Raw genomic sequence first — 26,145 nt, 5'->3', positions numbered from 1 at the left:
ACACAGGTTTGCTTAATCTGTTACTGTCCTGCTTGGTAGCCCACCATCCACAGGAATCTCGATTGTCATTTTTGATTCCTCCCTTTCTTATTCCGTCCACGTAAACCACATTAAGAAACGTTCCTATTTTCATCTCCGTAACATACCTTGCGTTCGCTCCTTCCTCTCCTTTTCTAATGCTGAGACACTTGTCCCTGCTTTTATCACATCCTGCATCGATTATTGTAACTCTACTGGTAGGTGACACTTCTGATCTTATATCACAGCTCCAGCTGATTCAAAACTCTGCTGCAAGAGTCCTGACAACAGCAAGCACATCACACCCGTCCTGCTTTTCCTTGACTGGCAGCTCCCTGTGTCTTACAGAACTGAATATAAAATTCTATTAATAACCTACTAAGCACGAAGTGGCCTTGACCTTCCTTCTCCATCACTCTGCTCCTGTTCACCCAATAAGGTCCTCTGATTCTGGCCATCTTGTTGTGCCCCACACTTACCTGCACTCTGTGGGTGACGGCAGGGCCTTCATCTGTATAGTGCCGACACTTTGGAATGACCTCCCAGCTGACTCCATTCATTCTTTTAAAGAACAATTTAAAACTCATCAATTCAGGAAGGCTTTTAACTTAACCTGACATTCTGCCTCCTCTTTCAGTCTTCCTCTCTGTCCAGATGCTCAGTATAATTTGTGTGTGTGTGTGTGTATGTTATATTACAAATGGTATTATTTGCTAGGCTTCCTTTTAGTATTAAATCTAGTATTTTACTCAGGTTTATTGTCTTTTATTCTGTTTAATGCCTTTATATATCTTGTATCTGTTATAATGTTCTATTCAGGAAACATCAGTATCCAATGTTACATATACAGTACCTGCTGTTTCTTTATGAGACTCTGTGAAGTGCCTTGAGCATGGGAAAGGTCCTATATAAATAAAATGTATTATTATTATTATTATATTATTATTAAAAGAGTTCCGTTTTTTCAACATATTAGAAAACAGAAGGATCCAACTTCATATGCAAAGAACCTGTCCCAGAATGGAATGGTGCTTTGTTAAGCAATGATTCCACCAGAAAGCACACGACCCAGTGAAGAACCATAAACTGCCATTAAAAGAGTATAGAAAGTACTTTACTTTTCCCAAGGGGTTATTGTAACTTTTTTAAATAATTGCAATGTCCATTCACCAAAGCAGTCTTTCATCAAAGATGTTCTCCGACTTTCTTACCTTCTCTGTATAGGTGTTAGTGCAGTGTTCTGTTTCTTGTACGTTTTCACGACTTCGGAAATGAATTATTTGGAGTGCTGATAGCAAATTTGGCTCACTTCAGTTTGGTCGTATTTATTTATTTATTTATTTATTTATTTATTTTTACGAGGCCACACACTCAAATTAAGGAGCTGTTACTCGGATGGCCCAGCCGGCCCGCGCGCTCCGACTTTGCACTTCACCGCTCCGTGCATTCGGCTCCGCCCACTTTGATCGGCAGGATTTACCCGTTGAGTCGCCGCTGTCTGTTGTCATGGTAACCTCCTCATCTGTGAATGACCCCTTCTCATTCCGTGACACCGCTGAGAGCGAAAAGGCTTTCTTCCATTTGACCAAAGAAAGAAAGAAAAAAAAGAAGATTTGGAGTGTCAGGTTCAAAGCTTTCTCTGAAAACGGTAAGCCGCTCTATCTTAGAATTACGGGTACGGTCAGTTGGCGCTATGTTTAACTGGAACCGAGTTGTTATTTGATTTGTATTGTAATTTTATTTAAGAAACTCAAGTTAGGAAATTGCTCAGCTTTGTCACGTCCGTGTTTTAATTCACACTTCTTTATCTTTTTTCATGTTTGAAAATGGCTTGGCTTGACTAGCGAATAAGCACGTATCATTCCGTGGGGTGGGCTTTTCCACTTTGTTTAAGTCGCTGCCTGCGTGGGCTCTTTTTTCACGCTTACCCAAATGGAACCACCAATTTATATTTTACTACAAATGACACGTAGATTGAGAAACGGAAGGAATAACAAACAAGGCAGAATCGGTTATGTCTGAAAAGTTGAAATAATAATTAATGAAATAATAACAGAAAGTTTGCAGTTAATAGTATTTTAATACATGAGGTGTCACATGGACATTGATCGACCCATCCATTAACATTTACATTTTCTAATACTGGACGGTCCAGGGCTGGAAATATTCCATTGCGTTACGACGGTCGTGCTGGTGTTACCTATGATATTGTTCAGTGAACTTAACTTTATCAACGTTTGTGTAACCCGTTTAAGCAGGTGTGGGAACTGATGGCATCTGTTTGCCATACGAGCGCCGATGTAACACTAACCTGATCTTTCGAGATGGCTCTCCGCGATAGCGATCTTCTGCATTGACGGTATGTTAAAGCCTGGCACTTAAAGGTGCCAAAGTGGCACTTTCCTTAAAAAACCGTCAGTTCAAGAAAGAACGTGTGTGTATTAGCTCCGTAACATGCTCGATTAATAGCCATGAATATATGATAGCGGGTTTGTGGCATACCAATGGACTCGAGATTTTTAAAAGGACTCTTACTGTATACAAGCACACAGACTAACGCCAGGTTTTCTTTGATCTGTTGTATCCTGCTAAGTATACTGCTACTCATTAAATATTTCTCTTATTTCCACATATCGCTCAACAAATAAACTAATAGGGAAGTTCACTTTATGGCTGTATTAACTAAAAATAAGTAATTTTTTTATGTTCATGACTATCCAATATTGGCATAATGCTCCGCCCCTTTTGTTGAGCGCACCTTCTAAAAGAACAGCACAGTTCTGTGTACTTGGAAGACTTTTAGTAAATTGATTTGTTTTTTCCAGATGCCAGGGGTTTGTGAGGTTGTAGAAGACGATTTGTGGCATTTTATAGACACGTTGTCCACCCTGCATCAGCAAAGCGCATTTTTTTCTGTTCCCGATACAACATTGTAATTAATTTAAATGTAAAACGGAAAGTTCAAACCACCATAAAGGAGCTTGGTTAGCTTATGTGGTAATGTGTGAACCGATAGATAGATAGATAGATAGATAGATAGATAGATAGATAGATAGATAGATAGATAGATAGATAGATAGATAGATAGATACTTTATTAATCTCACACTACACCTTTAACAAGGAAACGTTATCGATATGCTTTATATAACTGGCTCGAATTTACCGGTGATGAAGCTATCTACGCGTGGTTTTATTGATTACAATACGTTAAGATAAATATATTTTGTAAGCACAACATATTATTTTAAGTAGTATTTGCTTAATGTATTTAGGTGGAACAACTTCGTATAAAATAATTTTTTTTTTGTTATTTTTTTTTTTTTTTGGAGTGTCTTAACAACCTTTTAAAACTCAAACAACCAAATCCATGTGCAAAAAACTCCTCCTAGAATGCAATGGCAGTAGAAGGATCCACGCAAACCAGTAAAGAGCCATTAAAGACCCGTCATTCGTAAGAGCGTGCGCGGGGTGTGCTGCGGCTCGCTTTAACGCGAAGGCGGTACAGATATAAAATAAAATCCGATTATCTTCAGGGAACGCCTAGTGATCATTTTAGCAATGAATTGTTCTGCAGTTAAAAGCAAAAAAATAAAAGAAAATGAAAATGCGGGTGTATTTTTGTGATATCCCAAGTTGTTTTGAATAAGAGCCTCTGATGCGTTTGTAAGCGACTAGCGCTCTGGGCGTCCAGGCGGTCCACAAAGAAACATACGGACGGATACAAAAACGTAATGTATGCTCACCAGCCACTTTATTAGGTTCACAATGTTAGTACCACGTTAGTACTGGTTTAATTGATCAGTCTGCCAACTGCTGTAATTCTTCGTGGCACTGATTCAATCTTCTTCTTTCTGCTGCTCCCATTAGGGTTGCCACAGTGGATCATCTTCTTCCATATCTTCCTGTCCTCATCATCTTGCTCTGTCACACCCATCACCTGCATGTCCTCTCTCACCACACTCATAAACCTTCTCTTAGGCCTTCCTCTTTTCCTCTTCCCTGGCAGCTCTATCCTTAGCATCCTTCTCCCAATATACCCAGCATCTCTCCACTGCACATGTCCAAACCAACGCAATCTCGCTTCTCTGACTTTGTCTCCCAACCATCCAACTTGAGTTGACCCTCTAATGTCCTCATTTCTAATCCTGTCCATCCTCGTCACACCCAATACAAATCTTAGCATCTTTAACTCTGCTACCCCCAGCTCTGTCTCCTGCTTTCTGGTCAGTGCCACCATCTCCAGCCCATTTAACATAGCTGGTCTCACTACCATCCTGTAGACCTTCCCTTTCACTCTTGCTGATACCCGTCTGTCACAAATCACTCCTGACACTCTTCTCCACCCATTCCACCCTGCCTACACTCTCTTTTTCACCTCTCTTCCACAATCCCCATTACTTTGTACTGTTGATCCCAAGTATTTAACTAAACAGATGAAGTAAAATGATGTCATGTTATGAAAATACAAACTTTATATATTACATTTATCATTACTTGATCACTGATGTACGTTCAGCCTTTGGCTCCTTCTTCTTTAGTTAATTAATATTAAAGTTTATCAACACACCTGAAATTGCCTGCATTCTTCAACAAGCAGGACGTTCTTCTTCATCAGACCGTGATGCCAGATTAATCGTCTCCAAGGTAACTCCGATGATTTATCGTTTTCTATTGGAGGCCCTCTGAGGCATTCGTCGGAAATCTTTCTGCCCTTTTCACATCATTAGAGTTGCCATTAAGACATAACAGCTGTAAAATACTGAGGTTTTTTGAGTATGACTGCGACACGGGGCTGCTGTCTCAATTGCCAAATCAGAATGGAGAGCTGCATCGTTTATTCATTTACTCAAGGAGGTCGTGCCTTGAGCTCTTTGATGTGCAAGGCACAGTAGACCTTGAGACAAAATTGTTGTGAAGGATGCAGCTATTTTAAAGATATTTTTCGATATAAAAAGTATATCTTTATGCATATGTACGCTCATATATACAGTCCAGGGAAGTAGTAAGTAACTATTGACTTTTTCAATGTATTTGAACAGGCAGACTGTTGATCTTCATACAAATGGCGCCTACAGATAAATGTGATTTATTTGAATGCAGCTTGCCTAAGGTGTGCATTTTCAATCAATTTTCAACAAAATTATCAATACATGTAATGGTCTGCTGTGGAAAAGCAAGTCCACCCTTGGTATTAGAAGTTACTGTTGCCACCTTTAGCAGTGATGACTCCTTGTAGTTGTTCTGCATAACTGTCCACCAGTGACATTTTTGACCTCTTCTCCATGCAAAATTCCTTCAGTGGTAAGATGTTTGTGGATTTTCTTGCTTGTTCTGCCCATTTCAACATTTCGGTGGGATTCAAATCACTTTCAATAGGCCAGTCCATAAACTTCCAGTTCTTTTTTCCTTGGCACATTTTAGTTTCAGCTTTCTGACAGATGGCATCACATACTCCTTCAAGCACACTTTAAAAGGAAGTCGAATTCATAGTTGACTCCAAAGTTGTTGTTTTTTTTGTTTGTATTTGTTTTTACATTTTATTGAATTTATTAAAAAACAAATAACATTCCATACAAGCAAGTCAAATTTTACAAAACTAAGTTCAGATTGAATCAACCCCCTCCCATGAGAAAGACAGCTAGGCCAACAGAGTAAAACTTTAATAGTAGGAAAAGTAAATAAATAAATACAATACAATAAGGTATGAAAATCCTTTTCCCCAACTTAAGTGCTTATTTTAAAATGCTATTGATTAGATCCTGCCAGGTTTTGAAAACGTTTTGCACAGATCCTCTAAGTTACTTTCGTTCTTTTTAATTCATGATTGAAACCTTTAACATTCCAGCTCACAAAGTTAACTGTTTGGTCATGGAGATATTGCTTCTGAACTTTTTTTGACATTTTGTAGTCTTAATTTAAGACTAAGCTTTGACCTTAATTTCCAATTTTTACAGGAGTTATGACCATGAAGCCTGTTGTTACATTGGCTCTTACAGTTATAAGGATTAAAAGGATAGAGTTTTCTCTCTTTCTGCCCACAAACCCATACCTCCAAATGGACCCCAAAGTTGACCGTGAACTGTCCAGGCCATGACACTGCAAAGTGACATCAAACCCAACCATTACATTTCCACCATGATGCTTCACAGTTATGAGGTTCTTCTTCTGAAACGCTGTCTTTGGTTTGCATAGTTATTGTGGCCACACAACTCTATCTTTGATTCGCCTGCCCAGAGCATTTGTTCCATAAGGCCTGGACTTTGCTGAGATGTTCAATGCCAAACTGTAGTCTTGCTCTAATGTTTTCTTTGGACAGCAAAGGTTTTCTCCTGGCACACCTTACTTGCAGGTCAAATTTCTCTTTCTGATGAGAATGCATGCACTTTCGCTAGAGTTACTGCTATGGAGAAATCTTCAGAAAAAAATGAGCAGATTAAATTTATATAATTTATACTTTGTTACAGAGCACAGAAAGCTGTCTCAGTGTTTATTTCATTTCTAATCATGAAACATCCCCGTTTCGTACATATTTCTCGTCACCCACTTTACATGTTTTTTTCATAATAGTGACTTCATGTTGTATCTGTGTTCATAACAATTACCTTGCCTTGTAAACTCCTTTCCCCTAACAATCATCAATCTTTTTATAACAATCATTAGGACTGGAGATGACCTGGCGTGGCCGGGAGATGACCATTACCTGATCATGTTTTACATTCCATTGGCAAAATTAGATGCCTTTTAATTGATCAGTCCTCATCATTAAGTTGGAACCAGGGTGGCCCACATATGAGAAACTGAACTGTTCAATTAATAATTGCTTGCTACGCCAGCATCCATTAAGACTAAAATCAGAGGCAGCTTCGCTGGTAAGTACAGCATGCAGCTTCACTGATAAGGGCTAAGCTGCTGGAGCTGGAAGCAGGATAAGTGGCCTTGAGTTGGCTAGCACAGTGCTAAAGCCTTATTAATTAACCCTTTAATTACTTCTATTGCTCAAAGCTAACTGATATAATACATTTTGCTTTACCTTGATTAATTAAGATATTGATTCATGAGGAAGTATTGACATATGAACTTAAATGCTATCTAGAATGTATGTATACATGGCGATGTGACAGCCCGTGAGCACAGGCAGCTGTGTCGTCAGGCAGTGGTGCGCAGCCACATACGGTCTGGATTACCAGCACGGGAGCTAAGTCGCTGGAGATGAATGCGGACGGCTGTTTTGATAATCAATTCTTAAACTCCTGTATAGTTCAAACTAGCTAACACAATACAGCTTGCCTTTAACCTGATCATCTAGAATATTCATAAGCCTTAATATATAAATTTAAATGTCATTTAAAAAATGTTTATATGTTTAAAGTGTTTATGCGCTAGCTGCAAGGTTACTTAGTTTTCTTTAAGTTTATGGGCCTTGAAGGTTGCAGAAACTGGTTTAGACTTTGGAGAGTCAAAGGGCCCAGTAGAGCCACCATGTCCCCAAAACAAAAGCTTGTTTACTCCATTCCCTCAAAAACACAGCGTTCTTGGGTCATAAAAACAAAGTTAGTGAAAAACAAACAGGCCACATGAAAAACAAAAATCAGCGGCCTGTAAAATAATAGTGCCTGTCTACGCCACTTAAAAAGATGTCAAGCAACTCCTTTAAATATTCAATTGTTCTAAAACCAATAACAAGACATATTTATCATTGATCTGAACCTCAACATCACCTGTAGTGTTGCCATCTTATAGTACTTGGAATCCCACCAGGGCACTAGCTGGTGGGCTTAATACACGTTTCCAGTGTTTAGGTTAGCATGGGTCGTGCAAGGAGCTGCTACTTTGGTGTCTGAAGTCAACCACGTGTTACCAGGACAGTTTCTAGCTCCATCCAATGCTAAAATGGATATAGAGTTCACAACTTGGGTGAAAGGAAAGAACATCTAGCAGCACAACACGAGAAGAACTTGAGAGCCGTGTTATCCCAGTATGCACCTCTGCTGCAGAAATTTGCTGGCCCAATGCAGTAAGCCCACAGAAGTGGAGCAGAAATGGGCAGAGATGTATAATCTTATGCAAGGAGTCATTTGAAATCGACACCATATGTAGATGGTTTGCCTCACAGAGAAATGATTGATTTCAAATAATTAGCCATTTTTTTTTAAATCCCTTGCGAGACTCCTAGGCATCTACAGCCATCTTTCTGGTGACCTTAGGGGGCTCTTTTGATCTTGGCATGAGGACATCACACACATTGATAGCAAAATGAACACTTGACCCTCAATATCTGTCCTTTAAATAAGACAGGGCCCACCTCCATGCTTCCTAGGGAGGTTCTGCTCATTTAGCACATTTACATCTGGTGGTTCGATAACCTGATTATTCCCAGAAACCTGATTTCTAGAATGCCATGTAAACCCTTATTCCGACTAGAGAAATCTGATCATTGGCTTCTGAGAAACCTCATTATCACAGGTAGATTTTTTCCATGAATGACCTGATTATGTGGCCATGTAAACCATTAATTGGGTTACTGTTAAGGATTTGTTGTCTGTGCATGTCCATTGCACTTTGTCAGCCTGCGCATGTATTTGCTGGGTGCTCACTTTCAGCAGACACGAGTAGAAGCGTCCACAAAAGGCATTTCCAGAGGCAGATGTTCATCAGATCACTTTTTTCCTTCTCCTGGCTGGAATAATCTGTCTCAATATTTCAAAGATTGCTAAATTTATATTGAGGAGCTGTACATACAGTGCTAAGCTCAGCAACGCAATCTCAAGTAGGATAACATTAAAAGTAACACACATTAAGTAGTCCAATTATTTTTTAAAGAGTAACTTAATGCAATACTTATTTTATTTAAGTAAAAGTATCATCGTTATTATTATTCCAGTAGCACTGGGTGTAAGGTAAGAAGCACATGCACTTACTTTGTAGGCCTCAATCGTATAGTCAAGTAGAAAAGAGTGTGCTGTGGGCAATCTGATAACAGAAACCCATAAATAAAGAGTCAGTTTGACTAAACATTTTATAAAACATAAAACACAAGAAAATTAGTACAGGCATAATGCTTATTATATTTTGGATTCACAGTGGCTGATGATGATATTTAACTCTTTTTTGCCCAGCTTAATGACATTGAGGGGTTTAGATGAATGAGAACTCGAGAAGATTACATGTGCATGTAGACTTGGATCATTAAGAGAGCAGGAGTCTGCCTTAATCAGGTTTACATTTATTTGGCTGATGCCTTTATCCAGGATGACTTACAACATTTATGATACAACCAGTAACGGTGCACTGCACGATAACGTGCCGTGAATACACTTGACTTGAGCATTCATAGTTTTCCTACTCTTCCTCTGTACGTTTAGCATTCGTTTGCTCAGAGGTTGATGCACTTACTGCTTCCTGAGCAGCTCATCTTTTCTCCACCCTAACGGCCCGCTTCTTCTCTTCTTTCATCGGCATCTTTTTGCGTTAAAACTGATTAACTCAGAGTTTGTGTTGCAATTACATAGTACGTTTTCCTTAATTTATCATTTAAGCTGGGACTTAAGTCTTCAATCTGCCTCAGGAATGATTTAAGATATGAAGAGGTAGATGAAGTGACAGCAGAGGTGGTAGGAATGAAAACGGCACCTGTATGCATGTGCCACACGGCCGCCCTGCTGAGAGTTGATTCTACAATAAAATAAAAATAAAAAGAGGAATAACGTTGGAGGTCAATCATCACCCTGAAAGCGGACAGTAGACGTCACTGAGTATACTGTATGTGTACCAAATTTCAGGTCAATAGGTCAAATGGTTTGCAAGCTACAGGTGATTTAAAATCCTGGACAGACAAATGGACAGCCACGGTAGCGTATTATACAGTCATATGAAAAAGTTTGGGAACCCCTCTCAGCCTGCATAATAATTGACTCTACTTTCAACAAAAAAGATAACAGTGGTATGTCTTTCATTTCCTAGGAACATCTGAGCCCTGGGGTGTTTTCCGAACAAAGATTTTTAGTGACGCAGTATTTAGTTGTATGAAATTAAATCAAATGTGAAAAACTGGCTGTGCACAAATGTGAGTCCCCTTGTCATTTTGCTGATTTGAATGCCTGTCACTGCTCAATGCTGATTACTGACAACACCAAATTGGTTTGATGAGCTCGTTAAGCCTTGGACTTCATAGACAGGTGTGTCCCATCATGAGATATAAAGGTATTTAAGGTGGTCAATTGCAAGTTGTGCTTCCCTTTGACTCTCCTCTGAAGAGTGACAGCATGGGATCCTCAAAGCAACTCTCCAAAGATCTGAAAACAAAGATTGTTGAGTCTCCTGGCTTAGGGGAAGGCTACAAAAAGCCATCCGAGAGGTGTAAACTGTCAGTTTCAACTGTAAGGAATGGAATCAGGAAATGGAAGGCCACAGGCACAGTTACTGTTAAACTCAGCAGGTCTGGCAGGCCAAGAAAAATACAGGAGCGGCATATGTGCAGGATTGTGAGAATGGTGACAGACAACCCACAGATCACCTACAAAGACCCGCAAGAACATCTTGCTGCAGATGGTGTATCTGTACATCGTTCTACAATTCAGCACAATTTGCACAAGGAACATCTGTATGGCAGGGCAATGAGAAAGAAGCCCTTTCTGCACTCACGCCACAAACAGAGTCGCTTGTTGTATGCAAATGCTCATTTAGACAAGCCAGATTCATTTTGGAACAAAGTGCTTTGGACTGATGAGGCAAAAATTGAGTTATTTGGTCAAAACAAAAAAGCGCTTTGCATGGCGGAAGAAGAACACAACATTCCAAGAAAAACACCTGCTACCTACTGTCAAATTTGGTGGAGGTTCCATCATGCTGTGGGGCTGTGTGGCTAGTTCAGGGACTGGGGCCCTTGTTAAAGTCGAGGGTCGGATGAATTCAACCCAATATCAACAAATTCTTCAGGATGATGTTCAAGTATCAGTCACAAAGTTGAAGTGATGCAGAGGTTGGATATTCCAACAAGATAATGACCCAAAACACAGTTGGAAATCTACAAAGACATTCATGCAGAGGGAGAAGTACAATGTTCTGGAATGGCCATCACAGTCCCCTGACTTGAATGTCATCAAAAATCTATGGGATGATTTGAAGCAGGCTGTCCATGCGAGGCAGCCATCAAATTGAACTCAACTGGAGAGATTTTGTATGAAGAATGGTCAGAAATACCTCCATCCAGAATCCAGACACTCCTCAAAGGCTATAGGAGGACAGCGTCTAGAGGCTGTTAGATTAGCAAAAGGAGGCTCAACTAAGTATTGATGTCATATCTCTATTGGGGTGCCCAAATGTATGCACCTGTCTAATTTTGTTATGATGCATATTGCATATTTTCTGTTAATGCAATAAACTTCATGTCACTGCTGAAATACTACTGTTTCCATAAGGCATGTCATATATTAAAAGGAAGTTTCTACTTTGAAAGCTCCACCAATGAGAAACAAAAATCCAAAGAATTAAGAGGGGTTCCCAAACTTTTTCATATGACTGTATATAAAGATTAGTTACATTTCTTTTCGGTTTTCCAATCGGAGCACAGGCAACAACAACAACAACAACATTTATTTCTATAGCACATTTTCATACAAATCATGCACCTCAAAGTGCTTTACATAATGAAGAAAGAGAAAAAAGACAAAATAAATAAAAATTAGAACAAGGGAACACTAATTAACATAGAATAAAAGTAAGGTCCGATGGCCAGGGAGGACAGAAAAAACAAAAAAAAACCTCAATCAGTCCTCATGGTATTCAGGGTTCACATGGAAGAACTTGATGATGATGGTCATGTGGACTTCTGGCCTTTAATCCATCAATGTAGGGACATCACAGTGCTTTGTTCAGGTGGTGGTGACGGCACAGGTTGCCACCACAGAAACAGGCAGGTCTAGTGACTTGCTCAGGGTCACACGGTAGTGGGATTTGAACCCACAAAGTCAGGGTTTGAAGGCCAAAGCCTTAACCACTACACCACACTGCCTGCAGTTATTCACCTTAACCTGGTTATGTGTGTGTGCATGGAATCTCACACAGACACTGGGAGAAGGTGCAGATTCTAAATAGGCAAGAAATAGCCAAGGCCAGGAATTGAACACATGACATTAGATCCATCTGGTATCATTACTAGCCAGTGTACCACCATGCCACTTATTAGACTTTAATAAATCTCTCTATTATAAAAATAAACTTCGGTTGAGACTGCGACAAGACATGGTCTTTTGAAGAGAGACACTTTCACGTTACGTGAGATGGGCAAATCACGTCATACTTACAACCTTTGGAAGCATGTCCCGTAATACACATGCAGAGCAGGTTAGAGACAATGGAAGTGATGTCTGGGGGAGAAGAGAGACAAGGCAGTAACTTTTAAACGTTCAAAGCGCCGCATGAAATGCAGATCACACGGCACGGGAGCAGCAGCAAGCCAGCAGATGATCGAGCAAAGAGGAGGTTAAAAAAACAACTGTTATTTGATTCCCATTGTATCACCGTTTAAGAGGGGTTTCGGAGGAGCAAACACATCTCCTTGGAGTGCACTCTGCCCCCTCTTCACAACGGCGTGTAGCCGTAGAGTAAAGATCGCATTAGCGCAAACAAACGGAAAATATTACTCGGTGAAATAACGGAACAGCGAAAAGTGATCAAATAGTGTTTGAGGATGTCTGGGGGAGAAGAGAGATGAGGCAGTGACTTAAACGTTTGAAGCGCCACATGAAATGCAGATCACACCGCACAGGAGCAGCAGCAGCAAGCCAGCAGCTGATCAAGCAAAGAGGAGGAAAAAAAAAAATAACTGTATTTGATTCCCATTGTATCATCATTAAAGAGCGGTTTTGGAGGACCGACTGCGTCTACTTAGGATGCGTTCAGCCCCCCATTTCACAACGCCGTGTAGCACTTGGTGTTTAGTGAACGAAGCGAGCAGGGGGGCAAAACCCCCTAGTATTTTAACAAAAAGAACTGAGGTGTTTACTTTTATCTTTAGCTAATCGTGAGACTTTTATCTTTCAGGTGACTGAAACAGAATCCTGTTACACCTTTGTTAAGTTATCAGCTAATCAAGGAGTAAGGATTCTTCATTATCCATCATGGCTTCTTTGCCAGCCATCCCTGGGACACAAGAAACTTCACCTGCTGCCATGCCCACGGCTTTCCTCAGCTACAGTTTTAATGAGTTGCAAGTGAGAATTCACACTGTTCTGATTGTCATAATCTTTTCTCTGGTCTGTTTCCTCCTCCTGCTGGCTTTTTTCTATACCTTTTGCTTCCGCTGCACAATTGATCCAACAACAAAGGACCCCCAATCTCGCAATAAATGCAGTTTGGACCGAGAGGATGCCACCTTCCAGAGAAGTTCTTCACCCTCCATGACCAACTCCATTAATCATGTATTGAAAAGACTTGGAATTTTCTACCATGTGAAGCCCCAGTGTTCTTTTTTTCTAGAAAAAACAGTGTTCAAGGTGAAATTTTATGGCTTTGATTTTACTTTAAATAAATGACTAACATTTTAATCTCCTGAAAGATCTATCAAATGGGTGTGCTTACACATACGCACTTTATAAACCGTATTTAAGCACACAAATGAAGTAAAGAGGAGGGTGCATTGTTATAGCAGCCCTCCTCACAGACAAACAAGAATGCTAAAATATATAACAATATATATAACAATATATATATATATATATATATATATATATATATATATATATATATATATATATATATATATATATATATATATGTGTGTGTGTATATATATATATTGAATAACTAAAAAATAAACATAACAAAGCAATAAACTTGCAGCCCAACTATACCAGTGTTTCTTAACCTTTTTGGTTTCGCGACCCATGTTTTCACATTGAACTGTGCTGAAATGAGTGTGATCAGCAGAGTGGATTGGTTTCCCCTTCCGTGAATCGAGTGAGATCATCAAAGTAGCTTGGCGTGGCGTGGGGTCCCACTTTTGTGAACAGAGCAAGATCATTGGCGTGGCTCTACAATCCAAAGCTCAACCCACTATGATCCACTACCATTGTAAACAATAGCAACTCGTGACCCACCAGCAGCAGCAGCAGCCCCCAGTCATGGAGTGATAATAAAATTGGTTAACAGTTTTTCAGAGTAATGCCATAGGAACTATTTTTGGTTCTAAAGAAAGCCTAATAAATGAAGGTTCCAAAAAGACACTTTATCCGTTTAGATTCGTAGTATTTTCAATAAATAACCGTGAGTAGATGATAACAGATTTGTGAAATACCAATGTATTCCTGATTTTAAAAGGACTCTTGCTGCATACGATAACTTAGGCTAAGTTCCGTTTTCTTGATTTGTCAGTATCCTGCTTTGTGGCCTATTTTACATTACAGGATTTCTGTTTTGTCCACAGAGTTCCACAAATTAAGAAGTTTTTCACAGCCCAGAGAACCAACTTTCCATGTAAAGAACCCTTTCAGAATGAAACGGTTCTTTCTCAAGCAATTGTATTATCCTGTATTACAACCCTGCAAAATGTCATTACAGAGCCATGGTTCTTAGGAATGAAGGTGTAACTATACAGGTGTCACTCCCTAGATCAGGGGGTCCTCAATCACAGTCCTGGAGGGCTGCAGGTTTTTATTCCAACTAGTTTCCTAATTAGAAAGCAGTCCATGCTGATAAGGAGTTTCCTTCTGTGAGAACATTATCCATGTGTTTTGTGGACCAGAATAGATTTAAACTTAATGGTCCTTCCAATTCCCCTCTCATTCACTTCTAAACATTTTTTATCACAGAAACTTCATGGTAAGCACGTTAGCTGGAGAGCTGCTGGTTTATTAATTCTCTGCATCTCATTATTAACTAATGTCTTGTAACGACCGACCCCTTACCCAGCTGGCAGCTACACCTCCAAGACCTGTGGCCTGGATAATTTACTGAGTATGAATCTAACTATCAAGCCATACCTTTAACAAATTACACTTTTCCCCACAATCGATAGAGTAAATATAAACACACAAAAGCAGGTATGTAAAATTATACTGATTAATGTATTAAATCAAACAACAAGACAAATGCAAAAAATAGATAAACATATAAATATAAATATCACTCCACCACATCAACAACGAGACACCACCATATAAATACAACAAAACCCTCCCTTGCCCCTGTAACATATAACACACAACACAAATAACAAAAAATGAATGAGATACAGAATGATCGTGAACTTGAATCCGGTTATAAAAACTGTCCTCAATACGGTTGACTGAACTAGTGATAAATGAGTCCAAAATGGAACAGTCTCACCGTGAATCCTCGGTGCGTGGTGGATGATGAAGTCCAACCCCGGGGTCTCTCATGATGAGGGTATTGAAGTAAGTGCGGCGGATTGAAAAACAAACTGGATGAAAATGCGCGATGTGGAATACAGCAGGTACAGAAGGCTCTTGGTCGTGAAAATGAAAAGTCTCCTTCTCTTTGCTCTGATTACTTAAATAGTCCTGTGACGGCCGTAATTGATTAATAGTGAACAGGTGTTTTCCAGTTTGAGTCTGTGGTCTTCTTCCATCATCTGTCCCCCTTTACAGGGACGACATTTACTGATACACACAGACAGCAAACGGGACAATGGAAACAAGACGCACTCAGTACTGACATTTGACAACACTAACTGTAGCCCCGCTACAGTCTGATTAAGAAAACAGGCAACAATTACAACTTAAATGCAGCTGCTAAAATCTAAAATAGGCAGTTAAGGGTTCTGAATGGTAACAGGCAAGAGAACTAAAATTAAGCCCAAAAAACATATTGCTTTAGTAGTAAATAAAAGAGTTCTAATTAAGAAACTGGTTAAAGTGAAAACCTACAGCCATAGCAGTCCTCCAGGACTGTAATTGAGGAGCTCTGATCTACAAAATAACTAAAATTTGTCTTTGATGAATAAAGGCACTAACAAGGCATAGAGTTAAACACCAACTTCATTATCAGCAAGCACTGAGTTCTAATTTGGACACTGACACCCGTAGCCACTGCGGCCCTCCAGGACCGTGACTGATGCATACATAATGGGCTGTCATCTACTTTGCAGGTGAGCTTTTGCCCAAACTCACTTCTGACTCTGTGCTTAATGAGCCTACAAACTAATCAGGCTGGTGGGAAATCACGTCTGGATTTATAGGCCACCCCGTTTTTTTTTTTTTTTTTGTTAAATAACAGAGACACCAAGCTAGATCTCCCTGCAGAGGCTTCTCATATCTTTATCTTTCCATTTATTTAAAGAGCCCAAATCTCCACAAAAAAAACCCTCATGACTGGCTGTCCTCTTGAAGGGCTACGGTTGTTCCTATTCTTCCCTCTTCAGACCCCATGCTACCTCACTTTCTCTTTGCGAAGTCGGTCAGCTTCCTCGAACGTCTATTGAATCCTCTGGCCCTAATAATCTTAGGAGGACATTTTGTAATCTTCCTCCATATTATATTTCCTGGGTTCCTGAGAATATCCTTCTCTATGGTTTCTGTTTTGGGCCCCATACTTGTAAGGTGTCAGCCTTCTGTGCATGCAGCTTCTCTGTTTATGTGCCGCTTGTATCTCATATCTCAGAATATGCATTGTTTGTGGGTGAAGGGGAGATGCATAACAACCTGTGGTTTGAACCTTAAGACTTCTTAGAGCCTGCAAGAACCTACTTTCTTTCTCAATATTTACAAATTCAGGGAAAGTGCCGACCAGGAAGTTACTCAGACTATCCCTAAGAAACAACATAACTAAAATCATCAGAGACAAACACTACCCAAGCGCTGTTGCCTCACAGTTAGGAGACCTGGGTTCGCTTCCCGGGTGCTCCCTGCGTGGAGTTTGCATGTTCTCCCCGTGTCTTCTTGGGTTTCCTCCCACAGTCCAAAGACATGCAGGTTAGGTGCATTGGCGATTCTAAAGTGGCCCTAGTGTGTGCTTGGTGTGTGTGTGTGCTGGTACCCTGCCCGGGGTTTGTTTCCTGCCTTGCGCCCTGTGTTGGCTGGGATTGGCTCCAGCAGACCCCTGTGACCCTGTAGTTAGGATATAGCGGGTTGGATAATGGATGGATGGACAAACACTACCCATACAAAATGGGTTTGGAGCAAAAGTATACTCTAATGCTAAAGAACCAGGGCATCATCTAAGGGTGGCAGGGTCCCAGTCCCTGCCCTTGTTCAAAAAGTCCACCATTGAGGGAAGCTTAGCAATATTTTAAAGTCCGATATTACTTGCAATGAATGGACCTGTTATCAGTCAGGGGTGGGTGTGTACGTGAGAGTACCCTGTGATGGACCTGCGCCACCTCCAGGATGTCACCCTTCATTCTAAGATAGTCTCCTGCCCCTCCACAATTGCACTGAGCAGGTTTGGTAAATGATACAACAATTGTCTTTTTGCGTTTTAAGAATGTTGTTTCGTATTGTATATTAAAAACTTTTAATTTATCAATGCTGTTAAAGTGTTAAAACAAGTGTTCAAGGAATTATTATATATTTCCTGAAAAGTGTTGTTTTTTTTCTGTCTACTTACTGAATTTAAGTGATGGGTAAATGATTAAGTTGTTGTTAATTTATTTTTTAGTAGCCATGAAGCACAATGCTGATTTTGTTGGGAAAATAGGTTTGTTCTATGGAAGTTTAAAATTCATATTTTACATTAATCTGAAGCTTGATGAAGACAAACCATCAAGTTTGTTAAGTGGTCCTTCCGCTGCAGTTCCTTGGTTAGTGTATTCCATATAAGAGAATATATTGTAGCCCTGAATTCAGGCAAAGTCCCATTAGAAATCTCTCTATTATAATAAAAAAGTCTTAGGACGAGACAAAACTAATCCTGCAACGAGACGTGACTTTTTGAAGAGAATTTTTGGAAGGAAGTCCCACGAGACGGAGACTTTTGCCATGAGATTCTTTCAAGTCATGCCCTACTTACAACTATTTTGAAGCAAGACTACTGTCATCAGGTGCATTCCGGCACTTAACCTGGACATTCACCAATCCATTAAAGGGCTTACTTATGAACACACACACACACACTTACGAAGATCCAGTTTAGAATCACCCATTCATCTAAATATGGCAGTGAGAAATGATGAAGTCAAACGAATTAACGGGAAAATTGATGCGTATCAATAGACTCTGCTGAAGCAGTTGGTGGTGATGGCGCAGAAGATGAAAATATCAACTTACAATATCTCGTAGAATATCTACAAGCGTTAACACCGTCTGGTTTTCCACCAGCCGAATTACTGTTGAAAGAAGGATGTATCGTAATGTTATTGTGTAATTTATGTCTGAGTGATAGGACAAGATTAGTCGTATTAAAAATTGGTCAAACAGTTCTAACATGTAAAATTTTAACAGGCAACAAGAAAGGTAATATAGTACATATTCTGCAAATAACGTTAGACACCAAAGGAGATCTTGATATGCCATTCGTATTAAAATGTTTACAGTTTCCCATTAGAATAGCTTTTGCTGTGACAATTAACAAATCACAGGGACAAACATTCGAAAAAGTCGGTTTATTTATTAGAGAGAAAGAAACGATATTCACTCATGGGCAGTTATACGTTGCGTTGTCACGATGTAAGTTCAAACACGGAATCAAAATTCAATGCGATCTTGAAGAAAAGTTAATTCCAAATATTGTTTAAATTGAAGTTTTAAAGTAATAGTGAAAATAATGCATATGTAACAATTCCCATGAAAATAAGAATCTCTTTAAATTGTATATCCAGTTAACCAAACCCGGGGGTTGGCAAACGAAGCAAGCAGGGGGCGGAGACTCCTAGTAAGAGGTAAATTAAAAAAAAAAAATTAATTATACTTTATTCGCTTCCCTGGTTCTCCCTGGGTGGATTTTGCATGTTCTCCCCGTGTCTGCGTGGGTTTCCTCCCACAGTCCAAAGACATGCAGGTTAGGTGCATTGGTGATTCTAAATTGTCCCAAGCGTGTGGGTGTGTGTGTGCCCTGCAGTGGGCTGGTGCCCTGCCTGGGGTTTGTTTCCTGCCTTGCACCCTGTGTTGGCTGGGATTGGCTCCAGCAGACCCCCGTGACCCTGTGTTTGGATTCAGCGGGTTGGAAAATGGATGGATGGATGTTATTATTGCATTATGGGAAGTATTACAGACCACAGGCTTGACCCTTTGCTTCTGTGCCCTGCTAGCAGTTCATACCCAAATGGATCAGTTGTACCCAAAAGAAACCAGAGGCACCAAACAGATTGTTACAAAAAAATCTGGAATGGTCTCTCCTAGACTTTCTTGTATACTCAGATATGGTGATGGATATTTAAGAAGTAAACCATAAGAAAATTATTATATTTTTACCAGTAATGGCACACTGCACGTTATCATAAAATGTTGATTCTCTATTTATTCATATTTAAATAGAAAGCTTTTATTGTCATTGTAAAAAATTACAACACAATTACTTCTATTACTGACTTGAAATTGATCACATTGATCAAAGTTCATGTTCAGCGACATTATACATGTACAAATGTATATTACAAATGTACAGCTACTCTAAGCCTTGAGGTCACAAACAATGATTTGAAAAATATGTACAGCAGACAAAAAACAACATGGACAAAAATGTAGTGCTTAGGAAACCGAACACAAGACACTTTTCTGGGACCTTCCTAGACTCACTAGAGCAGGTGGGCGATTCAACGATGGAGTTCTTTCTTTCATATTCCGGCGAGTCCTGCCCACTATGAAGATCTGGAAGCCCATTGTCTACAAGAGTGTCTTTGTAATGTGCCTGTGGAAAGGAAGCCAGAGAGAGACATGAGTGAGCATTGCATTCCCTACAGCACAATATCCACTAGAAATACAAACAGGTGACTTGTGTTAATGATTTAACCCAAAACCTGACCTGGAAAAGTCATTATTTGTTTTGCTACAATAATATTTATTTATGTTTATTTAAGGTTATGTCAAGTAGTTTAATAATTATGTGTTGTGTACATTACTTGAAATGGGATCATGAAGCAAAGTCACAAAAAGCCCAGAGTCGTACCAAAATAATTCCAGAATGTCTCACCAGGCCTTAATGCACAGGTTCTGTTTTTTCTCTGAGAAGCTGAGACGGCTAACCCACATGGCGCCAACCACCCCCCAATAACACTCCCTGTCATGTCTTACTCTGATCCTTATTTCCTGACAGCAATGTGTCATCCTTCCATTTCTGCCAGTAAAATGTCACAAATTCACTGTAAATGTAATGTGCACACGGTCTCAGTGATGAGCCTGTAAATAAGTACATTTGTGATACAGTGCTGCATCTACGACATACTTAAATCACAGAATATCTTAGTTCATGGAGAAATGTACTACATATGAAACTATGCTGTGATTCATGAACAAAAACAGTTACCCATTCAACACTGTGCCATTGCCATCCATTGCTGTGACTTACATAGCGTAACACTTGTGCTTAGGTTAAGTATTTAAACCCACTAAAAATCATTTACTTACCTAAGTACATTGCTTTGGACTTCCTGGCCTTGCTTTGTTAGTACCATACAGTGAGACCATTCTCTCCTAGTGGTACTCACACTCCTGATAGACTGAGCCATCTCCCACCAACATAGCTCTTAACCCCGACTCCAACCATCTCACTAATCCACAGGCCGCCCTAGCATATCCTTACAAACCACATTTTATAAAATGTTTTGGTCCCATCCATACATCTTTCCATCTCCCAAACCCACTTTATCCTCAGCAGGGTCGCAGGGAAGCTGGAGCCCACACTAGGAAGCACAGGATGCAAGGCAGGAACAATCCCTGAACCGAGTGTCACTCCATCACAGGGTAAGCACACAGATACATACTGTGATGGGAGGCCGGGACGCCCCCATATGTTCAGGGGGAGCCACCATGGGTAGCTCAATACCTCCCTCGGGATGCTTGGTGACAGCCTCCCTGGCCGACGGTGATTCTCAAACCTCCCGCAGGGCTCCGTGGGAGATGGAGTCCTCCACAGCCCAGTTGGGAGCTGGGTTGGCCGCTAGGGGTTGCTGCGTGGATTCCACAGTCCGGCTGGACAAAACTTCAGCCCCACCCAGAAGTGCAATTGGGACCAGATGGTCAAGCACCTGGAACACTTCCAGTTGGGCTATAAAAGGGGCCAGCCACCACCCTTCAGTGGCCAGAGTGGGGAGGAAGAGGACGAAACTTCAAGGGAGGAGTGCTGGTGCCAGAAGGGCGTATTTGTGGTTGTGATTTGTGTTGTGGCTGGGGGGTTCACAGGGAAGACGTGCCCTCCAGCTGAAGAAAATAAAAGTCTTGTGTCATTTTACACGTGCCTCAGTGTTAGTCTGTGCCGGGTCGGGCGCTATATAGCGCTACTTTCAAAATACACACATACATTAGGGCCAATGTAGCATTGCCAGTCCATCTATCCTGCATCTCATTTAGTTAGAAATATAAAATTAAAACAGTTTCCTGTAATTGTGTGTCACTGTCACACATTTGCACATTAGGACAATATGGAAGACTCAAAAGCAAGAGTGGTCAGTGTCGGTAATCATATCTCCTGTTTCTTCCACAGCTCCAATCAAACCACAGGAGACAACGTCTAGCTCTGTTCCGGACGCACCTTTCAAGCCCAGTATCTTCCAGACTTGGACCTACTGTATTTAAACAGGAAACCTACAGAGGGAGATTTTCACCATACCAAAGGAGATGGATAGTGTTTTTGAGAATAACAAAGTGTCAAGACACTGTTTTCTTTTGTTTGTAGGTTGATTTCGGTTATCAAACAAAGCTATCCAGACTGATAACCCGAATGCTTTCATCCGTGTCTCATAAGTGTTTAACACACCTTATTGACAAGTTGCTCTTCTACTGCTCTTTCCTCCATGGATTCTTCCAATGAGTTGTCACAGGCCTCCAGTTTTATTCGGTGGGAACGCAACGACTTGACATCATCTTCATCCTCTCCAGCTACAGAAGGAAATACCTGAAGAAAAACAAAATATTAATTTGACATAACAAACTGAAGAATCCTATAATTTTAGGCTCCTATGCAGAATCCATCCATCCATGCATTATCCAACCTGCTGTATCCTAACTACAGGGTCACGGGGGGTCTGCTGGAGCCAATCCCAGCCAACACAGGGCGCCAGCCCACCACAGCCTATGCAGAATGAAAGATGAAAATCACAGTGTGCTATAACTTTAAACAATCTCCAGTGATGACCCTGTTGCATGAGCTATCCTGTGAGGTAAGAAAGACAGGCAAGTGTGAGCAGGCACTTGTCACGTTATGAAGTTTTCTTAATAATGTAACACCATAACCCCCTTACAGTGGGCCTGATCAGTGTGCTTCTCAGAAACATAGCAACATTACAAAATCTACAGTGCATCGGAAAGTATTCACAGTGCATCACTTTTTCCACATTTTGTTATGTTACAGCCTTATCCCAGAATGGATTAAATTCATTTTTTTCCTCAGAATTCTACACACAACACCCCATAATGACAACGTGAAAAAAGTTTACTTGAGATTTTTGCAAATTTATTAAAAATAAAACAATTGAGAAAGCACATGTACATAAGTATTCACAGCCTTTGCCATGAACCTCCAAATTGAGCTCAGGTGCATCCTGTTTCTCCTGATCATCCTTGAGATGTTTCTGCAGCTTCATTGGAGTCCACCTGTGGTAAATTCAGTTGATTGGACCTGATTTGGAAAAGCACACACCTGTCAATATAAGGTCCCACAGCTGACAGTTCATGTCAGAGCACAAACCAAGCATGAAGTCAAAGGAATTGTCTGTAGACCTCCGAGACAGGATTGTCTCGAGGCACAAATCTGGGGAAGGTTACAGAAAAATTTCTGCTGCTTTGAAGGACCCAAAAAGCACAGTGGCCTCCATCATCCGTAAGTGGAAGAAGTTCAAAACCACCAGGACTCTTCCTAGAGCTGGCCGGCCATCTAAACTGAGTGTTCGGGGGAGAAGGGCCTTAGTCAGGGAGGTGACCAAGAACCCGATGGTCACTCTGTCAGAGCTCCAGAGGTCCTCTGTGGAGAGAGGAGAACCTTCCAGAAGGACAACCATCTCTGCAGCAATCCACCAATCAGGCCTGTATGGTAGAGTGGCCAGACGGAAGCCACTCCTTAGTAAAAGGCATATGGCAGCCCACCTGGAGTTTTGCCAAAAGGCACCTGAAGGACTCTCAGACCATGAGAAAGAAAATTCTCTGGTCTGATGAGACAAAGATTGAACTCTTTGGTGTGAATGCCAGGCGTCACGTTTGGAGGAAACCTGGCACCATCCCTACAGTGAAGCATGGTGGTGGCAGCATCATGCTGTGGGGATGTTTTACAGCGACAGGGACTGGGAGACTAGTCAGGATAAAGGGAAAGATGACTGCAGCAATGTACAGAGACATCCTGGATGAAAACCTGCTCCAGAGCGCTCTTGACCTCAGACTGGGGCGACGGTTCATCTTTCAGCAGGACAACGACCCTAAGCACACAGCCAAGATATCAAAGGAGTGGCTTCAGGACAACTCTGTGAATGTCCTTGAGTGGCCCAGCCAGAGCCCAGACTTGAATCCGATTGAACATCTCTGGAGAGATCTTAAAATGGCTGTGCACCGACGCTTCCCCATCCAACCTGATGGAGCTTGAGAGGTGCTGCAAAGAGGAATGGGCGAAACTGGCCAAGGATAGGTGTGCCAAGCTTGTGGCATCATATTCAAAAAGACTTGAGGCTGTAATTGCTGCCAAAGGGGCATCGACAAAGTATTGAGCAAAGGCTGTGAATACTTATGTACATGGGATTTCTCCGTTTTTATATTTTTAATAAATTTGCAAAAACCTCAAGTAAACTTTTTTTCACATTGTCATTATGGGGTGTTGTGTGTAGAATTCTGAGGAAAAAAATGAATTGAATCCATTTAGGAATAAGGCTGTAACATAACAAAATGTGGAAAAAGTGATGCGCTGTGAATACTTTCCAGATGCACTGTATCATGTAAACTGATGCTTTTATGTGACTCACAGAAGTTTTTGTCTTCTTGGTTTTTGCTTTCCCTACATATACCACAGGTATATGCTAAGTGGCCACTTTACTACAGATGCATATCCATTCTCAGATTGGACCCTACTTACTGTATTTCTGGACCAGCCTGAATTATATGTGCTGAACAACTTGCATTGGGAATTTTCTTATATACTTACTTGATAGCATCACAAAATTCCTGCTAATTTTTCATCACAAACCTGTTTCGTAACATAGTCCAAAGATATGCAGGTTAGGTTAACTGGTGGTGCTAAATTGGTCCTATTTGTGTGTTTACCCTGTGATGGGCAGACACCCTGTCCTGGCATTGTTTCTGCTTGCTTGCTGTGAAACTCTATAGCTGCTCCGTGATTCTGCCCTGGATACTCAGGTTTAGAAAATGGAGGGGCAGATGGATGGGTGAATATTATAATCTGTCCTGTCCTGAGCAACTTTCTCCTGCATGTCCCCTATCCTTAAAACATACAGAGAAACATTCTGTATAATTTCAATTACAGATTAGTTTACTGTTTCAGATTTAGCTTAAGAAAACTTATTTCAATTTATATATATGCTATTTACAGTTTTCTCGTATTTTCATGTCCTAGCACAAGCAATTGAAATGCTGGTGCACACATGCCAGGCACTAGTGTCTGCCAATACAAACAGCAGTGTGGCAGTCTGAACAAATCACTATCACACATACATCTGTTATTAAATATTACGAAAAAAGAAATGTGATAGCAGCGGCACAGGGGCACAGTGGTAGCGCTGCTGCCTGGTGTTAGGAGACCTGAGTTCGCTTCCCGGGTCCTCCCTGTGTGGAGTTTGCATGTTCTCCCCATGTCTGCGTGGGTTTCCTCCCACAGTCCAAAGACATGCAGGTTAGGTGCATTGGGCATTGGTGTGTGTGTGTGTGTGCCCTGCGGTGGGCTGGCACCCTGCCCGGGGTTTGTTTCCTGCCTTGCGCCCTGTGTTGGCTGGGATTGGCTCCAGCAGACCCCCATGACCCTGTAGTCAGGATGTAGCAGGTTGGATAAAGGATGGATGGATAAATGTGGTAGCTGTCACTTTAATCATACAAATAAATAATTGAAAATGCTGAAACTTTCAAATCAATTAATTAGTTGCCAAACGCACTTGAATGTTAAGCCATGCATAGATTTTCTAATAATTAAAAAAATAAAGTGCAAACTTAAAGAAGTGATGTTTACTGTTATTTCAATATTAACAATATTTGTGTAGTTTTTGTAAAATCAAAGTTCTAAATGTGTTAAAGTAAGAAAACTTCTTTATATTCTAAGTTTATATTATGTACAATTAACAATATTTGACATGGGATTTGATGTAAATATAATGCAGTATAGCTGGCACTCTACAAAAGCCATTTTTTAATGATTCTTCTGACCACCCAGAGCTTGAATGTCAAACTTCCCATATGTTGTCATCACATGTTTTAATGGTGTCAGGTATAATTTTAAATAAAACAACAACGTGAGCTAAAAATGAATTTCAGGTGTCAACAGAGCAGTCACAGTAGTTAACTGAACACGGGAGGCAGGAATGAGGCCTGACACTTACCAGCTCATCCTCATCGATGGGTGAGTCAGAAGGAGAAATGGTGGCTTTACTGATGGTCTGTGTCTCAAACTGTGGACAGGCTGCCTGTGCGTTACCATCCTTGTCCCTTTTTCCTTTAAGCCAGTAAGTCTCAATTTCCACATTGCCCTTTTAAAAGAGGTGTTGTAAAATGAAAACAGATCTTTGCACTAATGCATACTCATAAATGGGTTTTACAATTAAACTGACTTTCTAAAGAGAATGAAGGACTTTTGCTTAAGCAAGACTCTAGCAATTAAGTGTGCAGTTAGTAATGTAAGAAGCTAGACACGCTCGACAGAATCTCAATGCAGATAGCATAACAACAGAGCACATAAAAGACGATATGGGACAGTGATGGATGGGGAGAGGATGTTTTGTTTCTTCTGTATGCCACTGTCCCTGAATCTCCATTTCAAGCACTTATTATAGCAAGCAGCCATTAAGTTACACAACTTAAAAGTCCAAGATGTA

The 26,145-nt window shown here is 40.6% G+C and overlaps 2 protein-coding genes across 6 annotated transcripts in view; one reads left to right on the top strand and one right to left on the bottom strand.

Moving 5' to 3' along the window:
* The window catches only part of paox1 (polyamine oxidase (exo-N4-amino) 1), an 84,125-nt gene extending 58,543 nt beyond the window's left edge, over positions 1–25,582 (top strand). For 4 of the 5 annotated variants that reach the window (XM_028813069.2, XM_051934218.1, XM_028813068.2 and 1 more), the window contains one exon: positions 13,062–14,377. The gene's annotated coding sequence lies outside the window, so the exon portion shown is untranslated. Of the gene's footprint in view, positions 1–13,061; positions 14,378–21,611 lie in introns of those variants that run through there. The other variant, XM_028813067.2, reaches the window with a different exon arrangement.
* Positions 19,489–26,145, bottom strand: part of LOC114661299 (soluble guanylate cyclase 88E-like) — a 79,960-nt gene continuing 73,303 nt past the window's right edge. The window contains exons 18-20 of the mRNA XM_051934294.1: positions 25,654–25,800; positions 21,885–22,022; positions 19,489–19,820 (exon numbers count right to left, since the gene is read on the bottom strand). Of these exons, the coding sequence (XP_051790254.1) occupies positions 19,596–19,820; positions 21,885–22,022; positions 25,654–25,800 (510 nt within the window). The 3' untranslated portion in view covers positions 19,489–19,595. The remainder of the gene's footprint in view (positions 19,821–21,884; positions 22,023–25,653; positions 25,801–26,145) is intronic.

The sequence above is a fragment of the Erpetoichthys calabaricus genome, chromosome 11 (genome assembly GCF_900747795.2).
Source record: "Erpetoichthys calabaricus chromosome 11, fErpCal1.3, whole genome shotgun sequence".
Classification (NCBI taxonomy): Eukaryota; Metazoa; Chordata; class Cladistia; order Polypteriformes; family Polypteridae; genus Erpetoichthys; species Erpetoichthys calabaricus.
This window is presented reverse-complemented; position numbering and strand designations above follow the sequence as displayed.